This window comes from Orcinus orca, chromosome 10, assembly GCF_937001465.1.
Source record: "Orcinus orca chromosome 10, mOrcOrc1.1, whole genome shotgun sequence".
Classification (NCBI taxonomy): Eukaryota; Metazoa; Chordata; class Mammalia; order Artiodactyla; family Delphinidae; genus Orcinus; species Orcinus orca.
The window spans coordinates 35,123,774-35,139,355 of record NC_064568.1 but is presented as its reverse complement, the minus strand read 5'-3'; the positions used below and the strand labels follow the sequence as shown (position 1 = coordinate 35,139,355).

The window sequence follows — 15,582 nt, the reverse complement described above, 5'->3', positions numbered from 1 at the left end:
GCCTTCCCCACCCTGTCCTCCCTTCAGTGCCCCAATGAGATCCCTGTATCTTCTTCCTTCTCATAAAAGCTCCCATCTTGGTCTCAGCTACTCTCCTTTCCTTCCTCTCCAGGTGACCCTAGAGACAGCTGACTTCCAAGATGGCCCCACTTCTTCTCCTAGGACAGGCAGGGAACTCACTGCCCAAGCTTGTCCTGCGTCTCTGGTTCTTTATGTGGAGATTCGGTTCTTCCTCCAGAAACGCACCTAGGATGTGTGCCTCATTCCCATCCCTTCCTGGGTTGACTCTTTTTGACTGTTTGGTTTGCTTCTTGGGTGTTTGGCCCTGTACACAGTTAGGGATTCTCTAAATACCTTTTACCTTCAGGGGTTTTGTGGATAGGTGTGTGCGTGGAAGGGGAGAGTGTGTGTAACCAAGAATGAGGGTAAGAGAGTGGTTATTAGTCCCCACTGGTGTCCAGTGGTCGGTCCAGATTATTGGCTTCCAGAGCTCTGTTTGTCAACATTTTTTTTTGAGAGGCTGGCCAAGGTAGTGTATACATTTTACGTTGTAGCTCCCAAACATATATGTATAAATCATCTGAAAACATGACTTTGATGAAAATATACTTACTCTCACTAAATTCTCATATTTGCCATGCATTCCGATAGTTTCCGTTCTATTTTATTTCATTTTTCAAAAACTTCTGGTTGTAAACCACCAAATGAACTTCATATTCATTCCACTTTAAACGTCTTCTCCATTACGGTGCACATTCCATGAAGATAGGCAAAAATTAATCGAATTCCTGTAATTAGTGCTCAATTCATATTGTCAGCGGATTCCTGTAAGCAAATCCTCTGGAGAAATATTTTTGTTCTGAGAAACAATTTCATTCAAAAGATAAGGTGACTTGTGTCACTAGGATTCTCTTACTCATTTACTTCAAATTTTTGTATTCTTGCTGCCTAGAGTTCTTTTTCGGAGCGAGGCAGATACTAAATAAAAAGTTACCTTAAAAAGAACAGTAGAGGTTAGGAACTAACCCTAGCCACGTGACCAAACAGAATCCCCTCTAGTGACTGCTTCCAGAGCCACCAGTTTTTCTGAGAATGGAATTGCTCGTAGAAAGCCTGTGCGGGTCTGAGCTTGGGGGATGGTGGCAGACACCCCTGCTGCACCCCCTTGCTGGCCACCCCAGCCCCGGCTTCTGGGAGCTGGTAAGTGACAGAAGAGGGAGAGGTTTGACTGGCAAGGCCAGGTCAATGCGAGGGATGCTCCCCAGCTTGGAGTGGGTCTGCAGACGCTCAGTTCTGCTTAGTCATGGCCTTGGGTATTGATTTCTACTTCAGGACCACAATTAGGTGGTGCCTGGTTTTTAACCCACCCAATGTCTTTTAAATTAACTTCATTTTACTTTCTAATACTAAAACAATGATGAATTATAGGCATGGAGTAATTAATCTCTGAATAAATGTATCACGTATTTTATCTCAGTTATAGACTCCACACTTTATGTATTTTTAAACACTGATTCATGACTTTATGAATTTATTCAGAAAGAAATGATCTGTGTTCCTATGGTCTCGTTACATTTACTGGAGAAAAGCTGACTGTGAATGAGGGTTGTTCATCCCAAAGACTGGTTTTTATGGTGGAGAGACACACCTGGTGAGCTGAATGGTGTCTGCTCGCCCAACCCGCCTTTGCGGTCACGGTTGACACGTGGCCTGGGATCTGGGCCCTGTTTCACCTCCTGAGTGTCCTGTTCTATGATGGGCCCTAGGCAGACTTTGCTGGACAGTCCAGGCGGTGTAGGAGCTGGGCTAGATGGGCGTCTGACTCCCTCAGAGAGGAGCAGGTGCTGACCCCGGTCCGGCCCCCTCTGGGGCGGGGGGGAGATGCCTGCCCTGGGGGTGTGCAGACCTGCAGGGTGGGCAGCGAGCTGGGCCCTGGACCCAGTGCCCATGTAGCGAGTAGTTAGCAGGTGCTCTGTGCCAGGCCCTGTGCTGTTGCTGGGGCGTGGCCAGGCCAGGGAAGCGTGTAACACAGACGCACCAGTAAAGCGAGCCAGCGTCCATGGGTGTGTGCGCCACATGGACCCTGGCTCACGTGTTTTACGTGTGTTGCCTCATTCACATTCAACAACAAACCTGGCCCACTTCTGCCCTTCGTACTCTCACTTTATGAAGAAACAGCAGCAAGGAGGGGTCAGGTCACTTGCTTGAGTCCACAAAGCCAGTAAGGGGCAGATCTGGAAGCTGACCCCAGGCTCTTTGTCATCTGGACAAGGTCAGAGTGCATCTGAACAGGTGACTGCAAATGTTCTTAAGTGGGGCAGCGCTGCCCACCAGGCACCAACACTATGACAGTCGGCAGCTCCGCCCCCAAGGTGCGTCCTCAGGCTGCTCCGTCCAAGTTGCCTGGATGACCCGAGGCTGAGGTCCTGTGGAGCTCCATAAAAGCCCAGGTGAGACCTGGCAGCCATGGGACTGGCAAGGAAGTATGCTTCCCCACCAGGTGGGTGCAGTAAGGTCTCTTCAAACCAGAGGGCACGGTTACTGCTCTCTGTTGTTCCTGTTGACTGTGACCCTCATACATGAATGGAAATAGTAATTCCGTCTTTGCCTGTCTTACTCCGTAGTTTGGAGAATCAGTTGAGATGAGAGATAGGAACATGTTTCTTTTCTTAGACACTGTGTGCAGGTGTGCACATGGTGTGTTTATAGGGGTACAAGTGAGCGTCGGGGGCGTGAAATGAGATTACACTTAGAATTCAGATGTCAGGAAATTTAACTATAGACAGATGTGAAAGCCTCTGTTAATGGAGAAAAGGAATGACTGCTTTCTTGTCAAAATGAAGATGTTTGGTTTTAAACTTACTCCGTTCCTGCCATTTTGAAATGTTTGCCCATTTCTTTTCAGCCAAGGAAGTGGACATGTGGGAGCATTTGGTTCGTGTCAGGCAAATGAAGCAATACTAAGAAAAGACTTCTTTTATAGAATGATGAGGCTTGGCAGTTTTCATATGACCTGGGCCCATTAGATCCCAGGGAGGCAGCAAGCTACTTTGATCAGCCCCACGCAGGGCACATAATCTCACTGCCGTTTACCTTGACCTGAGCTGTCAGAAGGGGATGTAAAGGCCTGGCACAGTTAAGAAAGAAAGACTAGCTCTGTACTTCCACCTAGGAGAGGCGAATGGATCTGGGCCTGGGTGTCAGAACTGCTGGTGGGGCTCCCTGACAGTGAGACAAGGTCTCCGCCCAGGTGCTCAGACATGCAGCATCGGGCTCTGCTTTTTTTCTCCTTTTTTTTTGTGGATGATGCCATCTTGGCATTTATTGAGGCTAAGTGCTCATTTCTCTGCTCTGTACGGTGAGAGGGTCTGCAGAGGTAGATGCAATGGATCTTGCCCTCAAGGTAGTGACAATCTACAAATAATACAAGACGACACCTCATAGGTTCACCTGCCCAGCTTAGACCAAGAGCTCGGGAAAGCAGGGCAGTGCCTTGCCTCTCTCTGCTTTCTTTCATGGCCTCATACGTAGTTGGTGCTCAAGCATTTTTTTTTTTAAACATCTTTATTGGAATATAATTGCTTTACAATGTTCTGTTAGTTTCTGCTGTATAACAAAGTGAATCAGCTATATGTATACATATATCCCCATATCCCCTCCCTCTCGCATCTCCCTCCCACCCTCCCTATCCCACCCCTCTAGGTGGTCACAAAGCACCAAGCTGATCTCCCTGTGCTATGCGGCTGCTTCCCACTAGCTAGCTCTTTTACATTTGGTAGTATATATAAGTCTATGCGACTCTCTTACTTCGTCCGAGCTTACCCTTCCCCCTCCCCGTGTCCTCAAGTCCATTCTCTACATCTGTGTCTTTATTCCTGTCCTGCCCCTAGGTTCATCAGAACCTTTTTTTTTTTTTAAGATTCCATATATATGTGTTAGCATACGGTATTTGTTTTGCTCTTTCTGACTTACTTCACCCTGTATGACAGTCTCTAGGTCCATCCACCTCACTACAAATAACGCAGTTTCATTTCTTTTTATGGCCAAGTAATATTCCATTGTATATATGTGCCACATCTTCTTTATCCATTCATCTGTCGATGGACTGTTAGGTTACTTCCATGTCCTGGCTGTTGTAAATAGAGCTGCAATGAACATTGTGGTACGTATCTCTCTTTTTTGTTTTTTACATCTTTATTGGAGTATAATTGCTTTACAATGGTGCTCAAGCATTTGTTATGATTTACTTTCATGATTAACTGCAGGTGGTGCAACTTTTGACTCTGGGGTGGCAAATAGTTTTGACTCACATGCCCACTCCAGTCTGGGGGTGATGCCTGATTGGGCACCGTGTGAAGCTGCTTTAGGATGCAGTCGGAGGAGTGCTGGCTGGAGACCAGCAAGGGGTGTCTGCTGCAGGGGTGCCTGGGGAGCAGAGGCAGTAGGCACACAGCGGTCATTTGCCTTCCCTGATAAGTACATCGTGCTTTTGAAAGGGGGGGTGCAGAAGAGCACTCAGGGGAAATGAAACGCCCCAGTCTTCTCTGAAAGGGTGGAGCAGGATTTAGATCAATAGAAAAAAAAATGCTTTCAGTGACGGAGAAGAGCAGTGACAGAGACCAGAGGGTCCAGTGAGTGTGACGTATATGCAGGGTGTTATGGGAGCTGACAGACGGGAGCAGAGGGGGTCGTGGAGGAGGAAAGGGAGCTGGGTGGAACAGAGGCCCTGCGCCCGGCGGGGTAACATATCAGCTGTTTGTTGGTACGTAGCGCATAGACAGATTGTGTAGAGGTCCTTGGGGATGCCAGATGGAGGAATTGAGATGTGATACTGTCCTCTGCTTTTCAAGAAGCTTTCCCAAACGCTCCACACACAATTAGTTGCGCCATCCCACATCTCCCCACGGGAGATTCCCCGTCCTCGGCTTTAGCTTTGATTGTCATCTGCTCTGTCTAGAAATGTTTATGTATACATCGGCTGTCCTCCACCAGGACGTGGACACTGTCTTAGCCATCTTTGATCTCCAGTGCTCAGGACCGCACCTGGTGTGGAACAGATACCCAGTGAATATGGTTGAATTGAAATAGGGTGCCTGAAGTCCAAGCAAGGTGGGGTGGAGGTGGGCAGTGCCTTCGTGGTGAAGCTGGGTGAGGAGGTGTATGGCTGCCAACCGTAGAATGTACCCACTACCAAGGGGTCCCAGGATGAGTGGGATGGGAAGCAAGCCAAGTCTGAGGCATCAGGTTTTCAGGAGTGTGTAGAGTCCCAGAAACCAGTTGGAATTGAAGACAGCAACAGAGAATGGATGAGATGGAAGGAGGAAATCTGGAAAGCTGAGCCTAGATGAATTCCCAGAGGCAGTGACTTGCAGGGCCTATGGGTCCTGTGCACAGAGAACCATCGCTGAGCCTGTGGGTCAAAAGGCATCATCCAAGGAGTTGAATCTCTGGAGAAGTGAGGAGCTGCTGAAGATTCTCTTAGGTGCTTTAACTTTCAGAGAAGCAGAGTGATCCTGTAGGCCCCCAGTATCTAGTTAGGACTTTTGTTTGCAATTGACCAAAAACCGAAGCTCAACTGGCTCTGTTTATTGGCTTTTGTAACTGAAAAGCCCAAAAGTGGGGAGAGAATTTTGCCTTCAGTTTCGGCTTGATCCAGGGGCTCATACAGGAGCATCAGAGCTAGGTGATTGCCTCTGTCTGCGCTTCTCTGTCTTTCTGTTCGGCTCTCTCCTCATCTTTTGGCTTGGCTTCCCTAGGTGTTGCCTTTTCATCTTTATGTCCCCCTGGTAACTCTAGGCTTATAGCCTCTGAGAGCTCAGTCAAGCCAATGACAGAACTTCTGTCCTAGTGGCTGAGTGAAACCCAGGACTAGCTTTAACTGGACCTGGTTGGTGGGCATTGGGACACATGCCTATCCCTGAACCAGTAACCTGGGTCACATGCCGACCCCTGTGGCCCATGGACTGAAAGTAGGAAAGGAGCAATTCTCAGAGGAAAGTCAGGGTGCTGTTACCCTGCGAGTTTTGCTGGCTGGCAAGAACCATAGTGAGCCACCCCCTGCCAGCTGCTTGCTTTACCCCTGCAGCCAAGAAGCAGCTGCCTCTGTGCTGCCGAAGAGTGAGGCCACATCCAGCGAGAGTGCCCTGTCAGCTTCCTCTGCCCTCTTCCCATGGACCAGATGGCTCTGAAGTTGGTCTCCATGGAGCGGTCAGCCAGGCCACCTGCTGGCCACCTTCATTTGTCATCTCGGGTACATTCTGGACGGCATCCGGGGCAGTGGCCCTGCTTGGCCTGGGTGGTCATGGGATTACTGAGCCGATGACGGTCCTATGAGGTTTCTGTCCCATCTCCTGGTCCTCCTACTGGGACTCCACTTCCAGAGCCCGGGAGTGCGGCCTTGCCCCTTCCTGTCCCGGTGGCCTTTGATGGTGAGTTTCTGATGGTTCACAGGGCTCTTTCCCACTTCACTGAATCTGATTTTCACCGTCACCTGAGTGGGCAAGGGTGAGTATCCTGGTTTTATGGGTGAGGAAACTGAGAAGCAGAAGGGGCAAATAGCTTAGCCGAGTGCCACAAGAAATGGGCTCACTCGCATGTGCTCTACAATTTGAACTTAGAAACCAAAGGTGAAGAAGAAGGAAGGCATGCTGCCTATTCCAGCCAGTCTCTTCATGTGAACGTGGCATCAGCTACCCATTGGCGGCCCTCTTAAGTACGTTCTTCATTAATACCTGCAGAGGAAAGCATTACCTCTGTTTACATCCCAGCACTCTGAGCTGAGGCCGCCTGCTGCTCCCCGTCCCGTGATCACCGGTACAGTTTACTGGAGGTTGAATCACACATCAGAACCCTGTAAGAGTGGCCACAGCTCCCGAGGGCACCTCCTGGAATGTGTGAGGCAGCAGGTGGGAGGGTCTCTCGGGCAACCTCGGGTGACCTGGTCACCTGACAAGGCAATGGCTGCTCTTGGGTCTTGCTGCTCCTGGTTGGCTGTCCTCCCTGGGGTCCCTGGTCCCTCACACGGCTTCCCTCTGAAGCCTGAGTCTGGACATTGCTCATCAGGTCATAGAGAATTGTAATTTCACACTGGAAGATATCATCCACTCAGGCTTCTTGTTTTACAGGTGAGAAACAGAGACTCAGCCTTAGAACCTTACCTCCTCTCACTCCCACCCCCAAGTCCATGGTGTCCCTCAGTCCCTTCATCCTCCCCCTCCCCTCACACCTGTGCTCCTGCAGCCCTGGACCTCTCATCACCCTTGACTGATTTGCCCTTGTGGGTACTCCTCCCTCTGACTAGAGGTGGGGAGGCTGTGGGTGCAGAGCAGGAGCTGTGAGGCTCTTCCCAGGTGTTTAGCCATGGGCGTTTTCCTGGGACAGGGCCTGCAGTATTCTTATGGGTGGGATGTCTGTGTCCCGCCCCCCCCCCCCACCCGTGTTCATGTGTTCAAAGCTCAGCCCCAGTGGGATGTTGTATGGAGGTGGGGCCTTTGGGAAGTGATTTGGGTTAGATTAGGTCTTGAGGGTGGGGCCCTCATGTTGGGATTAGTGCCCTGAGAAGAAGAGGAAGAGATCTCTCTCTCCGTGTGTATATTTCCACCAAGGAAAGGCCAGATGAGGACATCATGAGAAGTCAGCCATCTGCAAGCCAGGGAAACGGCTCTCACCAGACATCAGATCAACTGGCAGCTTGATCTTCCCAGCCTCCAGACTGTGAGAAATAAGCCTCTGTTTGTTTCAGCCACCCAGTCTATGGTATTTTGTTATGGCAGCCTGAGCTGACTAAAACAATTATGGAATGTCTTAGCAGGAAGGGCTATTGAATAATGTTTGGTCAAAACTTCTCCTTTTGCTCATTTATTTCTTCATTTATAAATACTCAGTGTCTATTTTTGTGATAGACTTGGGAATACAGTGACATATGAAATAGAAATGGTCTCTGATTTTATAAGAAATTATCATTTATTGGGAGAGACAAGTATCAAAGAGGTAGTTTTTTTTTAATTAAAATTTTCCATTGTGAATAGGGCTATGCAGAAATATGGTGAGCTTTGACAGTGGGCCCAAATTTTGTCTGGGAGGTCAGCAAAGCTTTTGCTGAGAAAGTGTCATTTAAGCTGAGCCTCAAAGGACAAGTAGAAGTTAGCCTGATGAAAAGGCGGGAATTGGTGGGGGTTGGGGTGGGGGGAGGCATTCTACAGCGAGGGAACCGGATGTGGACCCGAGTCAGTCAGGGGCTGAGCTGGGGCCAGCAGAACACAGATATAGCTCCAAGCCCTGCGTTCTCTCCACAGCCCTGTGCTGGGCTTGTGCTACTGCCGTGTCAGGGCTGTGTGCTCACCAAAGAGGGGAGTGGACACACACGGGGGTAGGCACACCAGGTGGGTGAAGCAGCGTGGGCAGAGGCATGGAGAAGGGAAAGCATGGACTTGGGAACACAGTGGGAGGGAGCAGCTCGGCCCATGATTTGGAGTGGACACTCCTGCAGGAGAGAAGCAAGCAAGCCAGAAGGTACAGAAGGGTGGAAGGTGAGGGCGTTCACCAGGGGCTCAGGCTGGGGTTGAGAGAGAGGGGCTGTGAGATGTTGGGATCAGCTATTTATTGTCTCTACACTCTGACTGTTGATTCCAGGTGTGTCTTAGGAAGGGTTTTTGGTAACTTAGAAAGATTCCTACCTTGCTTGTTTTGCTTTTTGGTACATATTGCTAGAATCCCAAGTTCTCATGTTTTTATAGTCCCCTTTCAGTCTGGCCTTGTTGCTTAATTCCTTCTCTTTTTTTCTTCTCTACCTCCTATTAGCACCTGTGTGTACTTTATGTGTGCCGTGTATGGTGCTGGACGCTGGGGTTACAAAGACAGTAAGAGATGATCTCTGCCAGTGGGGACCCCGGGACTGCAGGACACAGAAGGGATATGTGTGTGGAGGGGAGACTCTGTACCTTCTGCCAGGGTGTACGCCAGGAGACCACTGCAAAGACTCGGGCCCTGTGGGTGGATGAGCAAAGCAGAGAGGTGAACCTTACATGGCTCATCAAGCCTTTGTTGATCTTTTGACAGCAGGCCGGGAGCTCTGTGAGGGTAGGGGTCAGGCTTTCTGAGGAGGACCCAGGTGCTCAGGGATAGATGGGTAGATGATGGATGGGTGGATGAATGGATGAACGGATGGGTAGATTGATGGTGGATGGATGGATGTTAGTACCACAGCACTAGTAAAGCAATGCTTAAAAATAGGACAGCTGCCAACCAAGTACAGTCAAAGATCCTGGCATCTCCTATTCCCGGCCGGTTGACAGTTTCTGTTTCTCAAGGCTCTGTGAGGGGTTAACTGGTTTAGAGACTGTTGGTTTAGAGCCTCTCCTGTTTGGTGAAACTTCACTGTTTAAAGAAGATAAATCAGGCTGCAGAATTTGATTTTAAGCCTTTAGTTCTCTAGTGACTTGAGTCTCGTGGGGGACTTTGCATCCACATAATAGGGTGGTCTCTGGTGAAGAATTGGTGCTTTCTTAAAAGATGCTTTGCTGGCCCTGCCCACCCAGGATCCCTTGCTAGTGAGGCGGATCCCTGCTGGTGGCTGGTTGAGTGTGCCTGGCAAATGCAGGGAGACTGGGGTGCAGGACTCATGTACTCGTTTTGTTTAGCCTGGGCTAGGGCTTTTAAGGAGCAGTCCCTGCCCAGGGGCCACCTCATTTCATGTTCAGTTCTTGAGGGCCCTTGCTCGCCTCTTTTCAGCCATCCCACTCCTTCATCCTTTCTGTGGTTTCTTCCATCCCAGCTGCTGACTCCATATCTTTTCTGTGCGACGTCTCACGGTCCTTCAGCCAGTTGCACGTTCCCACCCCACCCTGCAAGGAACCTGACTTTTTGGCGGCTTCCTTTCAGATCACTAACCCAACATTCTTTTCTCAAATGAACAGTCCTCTTGTGAAGTAATTACCTCCCCTTCCCATGATTGTTGTTTTGCAAGATTTTTTTTAACACTACATTTGCTTAAATGTGGAGGTGTATTTGTTTTACTGGAGTCCTTTTTTTTTTTTTTTTTTTTTTGCGATACACGGGCCTCTCACTGTTGTGGCCTCTCCCGTTGCGGAGCACAGGCTCCAGATGCGCAGGCTCAGCAGCCATGGCTCACGGGCCCAGCTGCTCCGCGGCATGTGGGATTTTCCCGGACCGGGGCACAAACCCGTGTCCCCTGCATCGGCAGGCAGACTCTCAGCCACTGCGCCACCAGGGAAGCCCTGGAGTCCTTTTAAATTGCAGGACTGGGGACCAGGATGACACTGGCTTCTGGGCAGACTGGTCTGTCGTGCTCTCCAGGCTGTGGTTGTTCACCTGGCACTATGGTAGAGTCTCTGTAAGAAAGAATCATGTTACAGCAAGGTTATATTTCTTATAGTCAATTCCATCAAGTAATGCACTGAGGATTTTGGAAAGAGAAACCAAAGTCTTCAAAAAGGAGAGAGAGGAGGATGAGAGAGGGGGATAAAAGAACCCTAAACAATTCAGTTGCACAAATGGCCCTTGTATTATTGTGGCAAAATTACTTGTAAGTAAACGCTAAAGAGGAAAAACAAGCTGTGTTTGGTAGGTGTACTCTCTGTTCCCTGTCTTGTTTGTCTGCTCTGTACTATAGTGCTGTGTTGATATAGGGATATAACTGCTATGAATATTGATGGCAGCAAAAGCCTTTTTTTCCCCGTCTGGTCCAGTAAATAAAGCAGAAAGGATAAAACGGGAAGAGGAATTGTAAAATCCACGTGCTGTTTCCAGCTTACCTTGTTCCCTTACAACTCTAACTCGCAAAAACATGTTGACGATCTACCTTTGGTGGTCAGGGTCTAATTTGAGTACAGCAGATTGGTTTATTCAGGGATTTTTTGCTTCTTGTTAAAGCAACAGAGTGGCTTTTCCTTTTAGCTCTCCAAGTTAGCGTCACTGCCTCATTGAAGCTTTCCTGGATCTCTCCTCTGTAGCTAGTAGCAAAGTCAGTCTCTATTCCTCAGAATATCCACGGTGGCCTGAGTGCACCTCTCTTGGGAACCCACCACCCAGGGATGTGGCAGTGAACGGGAAGACGAGCCCTTGCTCTCACGAGGCTCACAAGGAGTGTAGAGAGTAAACAGAGGAGTCCTTGGAGGTCTGCGTGTGGCACGAGGGGGCACGCACACTGCTCCTCTGGGAGGTTTCAGCGGCTCACCCCAGCCTGGAGGATGTGGCTGGCTGTGCGGAGGGAGTAGGTCGTGGTCCGAGAAGGCCTCGCAGCCTGCTGAGGGGTGCGGGGTGCATGGGATGAGATGAGCCAGGCTGAGAGCAGGACCTGATGGCAGATCTGGACGAAGCGTGAGTGTGGAGGTTGGGGATGAGCTAGGCTTTTAAAATTGAAAACACATTGACTCTGGCTAAGTGACACCACAGAGGAATTTATTAGACCACTAGGATGGTGTTCTGAGGATCAAGGGGTGCTCTGGGGGCACGTTAGGAATACAGGGAAGTTGGGGGGGGGAGAACTGATGAACTGGCTTTTCAGTGTGACCAGTGGGGAGTCGATAATGGGGGTAAAGCCTGGGGTACCGCCGGGGTTAGATGGTTTCCCTGCTGGTAAAGAGGAAGGATGCAGTGGTAAGACTCGGTGAAGTCCCACTCGGGACTGGGGCTCGTCTGCAATGGAGGGGTGGCACTCTGGCGGCGGACGGCTAGACCCCAGGGTGGCTTAGGCAAAAAAGTGCTCACGTGGAACAAAGCAAGTCCTTGCAGGGGAGAAGTTGTCTCACCCTTTGGCCTTATCAGAGGGCAGAACTGCTTATGAAGGTGCAGAGCTGCTCTTTGTCAGTTCCGTCTCCTGGGATGTCCTCTGTGTACCACAATTGAACCCCCACCTCTTGCACCAGACTAAACCTTTCGAAGATAGGACCACAGTGGAGCCATTTTTCTTACCTTGGCTCCTGTGTGGGGCCCATCGCGCAGAAGAGGTGCTCACTAGGCATTTCCTGAGCCAAATTTATTCACCCCCTTGCGCCAAGTATCTTAATAAATGAATTCTGTGACTTCCATTTTCCTGAGGCATTGGTAACTTTCCTCAGGTCTCACAGAGGGGAATTAGTATCAGCAGGGGACTTTATGGGCTGTATGGGACAGTTTTAATTACTTACGAGTTTTCATTTAGTTATTATTTCAATAGCTTTTTGCCAGCAAATGCCTCTTGTAAAATTAATCGCACACATCTCAGTGGTCTATATTTCTATTGAAACCAAAGCTGTATAAAGAAAACCTTTGTAAAAGAGGAAAGAGCCAACATTTTTAGACCTGCTGATGGATGCATTTTCTCCAGCTCATGGAATCGCATGAGTTGGAACTGGAAAGGTCCTAAGAGCCCTCTAGCCTGAGGGTGGCATCTCGGAGGTCTGTGGCAGTCAGATGGGAGTGGCTGCTGAGTCTGGAAGAAGAGGAGGATTCAGGGGCTGAGTCCAGGCTCCCTGGGAACGTGAGTGGTGACCCATCAGTAGTGTCAGCTGGGAGAGGTGGCACGCCAGCAAGGAGGCTGTGGGCTTGCTGTCCTGAATCCCCTCCCCTTACTGTGCAGGTGAGGAAACTTAGGTCCAAGGGATTGGAGGGACTTGCCGAGGTCACCTTGCTGCTCAGTGACAAAGATTCTAAGATCCTGACTTAGAAGTCAGATGGAAACCCGAGAGGAAGAGAGGGTCAAAGCAGACGCAATTTGCTTTCTTCCAAAGGATATTCTGTTCAAAGCCCTGTGGGAATCTTTGTTGCATCCTTGTGCTTTTCTGGGCCTGATTTGGCAATCTTGGGAGGAAGACACGCTGTATTTTGCAAATGTGTGCAAATAACAAACGTGCTGTTATGTCCTAGGCAGAGTCACTGCACACACATAAAGGCAGGTTGCAAAGTGCAGTAATGTAGCCACTGATGAAAAGTGTTTTACACTTAGTTGCTTATGAGAAATTCAGTGTTAGAATTAAAATGCCTTCTTGCTCCCGGTGCAGTGTTAATTGTTCCATTTCTCATAATAAAACTTTGCTTGGAGAAGAATGTTTATATCTCTGAGATACTGATCTAATCCCTGTTTCTTTTCTTCTTCCCCATCCCCCCGCTTTTTTAAATTTCTTTGTTTCTCTTCACAGGAAAAAGTAGAATATGCCTTCCTGATTATTTTTACAGTCGAAACATTTTTGAAGATTATAGCGTATGGATTATTGCTACATCCTAATGCTTATGTAAGAAATGGATGGAATTTACTGGATTTTGTTATAGTAATAGTAGGGTAAGTCCCTTTTATTTGAGGAATTTTTTTTTTTTTTTTTTTTTGGGAAAATGGGAGGTGGGGAGTAACAGAAAACAGTATTTTAAAGGAACAGGGTTGGTCCTTCGTGCCAGTGATTGCTGCCAGAACGTGTCAGGAGTTCTTTGAAGCCTGATGATGCTGCTGTCGGTCTCTGGGCAGAAACCAATTTGAAATTCTCTTGTTGTTACTCCCTCTTTCAGTAACGTGTTAAGGAAGGAAGTTTAAGCTCAGCTTGTGATGTGACAGGGTTCATCTTACAGGGCCTTGGGCCTCCACAAATAGGCCAGCCCTGCTGGTGCTTTGAGTCCAACGTGTACAGCTCTTATGCTTAACACCCCATTAAGTTAAAAAACCAAAATAAAACGGTAAAAAAGTAATAAATCCTTCATGGCAGTGAGGTACTCTGCTATTTAACATCCCTTGAGGAAAGCTATTAATTTTTTCTGCTGAGTTGGGAGAAAAGACGTGGCACGCTACTATCCCATTTCACATAGCAAAACAAGTGTTTGAAAAATATCAGATATCTGACATGAAACGAAATAAACCAGAAAATGCAAAGAATCAAGCCTTCTCCCCGAATCCTGTCACAGGAAGAAGACCCCAACAGTTTCAGTTAAAGGAGAATGTTAAAATAAAAAACAGTGAAAAAGAAAAAAAAAAGAAAAACAGTGACCTGTGTTATTCTGGTCCTTCAACACCTGGAAATGTTTCCAGCAAGAGAAAATGAATCAGTGTCGGAGGAATGCTGGGTCTTTGGACCAAATACCCACATAGGAAAATAAGATCTATTCCTTTGCTGAGTCTTAGTTGCCTGGCTGTAAAATGGGTTGCTCCTAAAATTATATTTTCTCCTATATAGAGAGAATGTTAAATGGCCTTTCTGTTTTTATCTCCATGACTTCATTCAAATGACTTCTGCAGTTGAGCAAGGTGATTTTTCTTTTGGATTATTCTTTATCATGAATCCTTTAGCTTTTCATGGGAGACTAATACTGCTGGATATTGGGAGAGTGAGATAAAGTTTGAGCCTGTTCTTTCAAACCGAGGAAGTTAAAGTGGGATCCAGAGTGGTAGCCCAACAGGATGATTAGACTTGTGGAGAAAAATGTTAACTTTTGCAAAAACCACCCTAGTACATTGGACTCTAAGGTATTGTGGCAGAGGTAGTGCAGCATGAACTAAAATGAAGATACGTATCATACCTTCCTGTATTTGATGAACTTTAACAAGGAGTGGCAAGCAGGAGCCTTGCAGGTCTCTTGGTTCTGGAATAATCTTGCTGTGACTCTCCTGACCCTGGACTTGCTGTTCAGCTAGCGTATGGAGCTGCTTAGCCCCGTTTCTTTTGTCTCTACCCTACAAATCATCTTTCTGTCTGGAGGCATTTTTCGGATTATCATACAGCACAAAGACAGGGAACCAAGAAGAGTGCGGTAGTCTCATTGAGTTGAAGAGACAGAGACGAGTTCAGGGAGGCTGAGGTGGCTGAAATTTGAGAGGCATGATATGGGAGCGGCGAGGGAGATATTGAGAGAAGGAGGTCTGTAAGTATGCCTTGGGGTCGTCTTGAGTTTTGGCTAAAGACTAAGCTACCCTACATGGGATGATAGTCCATAAGGCCAGGCAAAGATTACGAGTAGGGAAAAAAGAAAATCTGGGGGGCTATAGCTGACTAATAACTAGGACTCACATAGGTCTTTGAGTTGTTCAAGTTATGACCAACCAGAGTGGAAAGACCTCGTTGAACACCCTGGACTGTCAGTGGAGACCCCAGAAGGGCCATTAGTAGTACGGGCTAACTAACTCTAGAGCAGGGATTGGCAAACTGTGGTCAGTGGGCCAAATTCAGCCTGCTACCAATTTTTGTAAAGTTTTACTGTGACACAGTCACAAGCATTTGTTTACATAGTTGAGTTGTGTGGTTTAGGTCCACAAAGCCTAAAATATTTACTGTCTGGACCCTTACAAAACAATTTTGCCAACTCTTGTTCTAGAGTAAAAACCATCTGGAACCCTTAGTAATAATACTTGAAAAGAAGCCTGAAAAGGAGCAAACTGACATGCAAGTAACTTAAGTGCCTGCCAAAGCAAAACTCAACACTCTTTAAAGGAAGACCACAAAATCCAGATAATTAAAGTGTTCAGCGTCCTGTCAGATATTACTAGACATGTGAAGAATTGTGACCCATAATCAGCAGGAAATAGAAACAGGCCTAGAAATGACAGACATGGTGGGATTAGTGGAGAATTCCTTTACAGGACTTTTAAAACTGCTATTATAAATA

At 47.9% G+C, this 15,582-nt stretch overlaps 1 protein-coding gene across 14 annotated transcripts in view; it reads left to right on the top strand.

Moving 5' to 3' along the window:
- Positions 1-15,582, top strand: part of CACNA1D (calcium voltage-gated channel subunit alpha1 D) — a 318,762-nt gene that overhangs the window by 148,897 nt on the left and 154,283 nt on the right. For all 14 annotated transcript variants that reach the window (XM_033424608.2, XM_033424607.2, XM_004267920.4 and 11 more), the window contains exon 4: positions 13,137-13,276. In XM_033424608.2, coding sequence (XP_033280499.2) covers positions 13,137-13,276 — 140 coding nt within the window. The remainder of the gene's footprint in view (positions 1-13,136; positions 13,277-15,582) is intronic.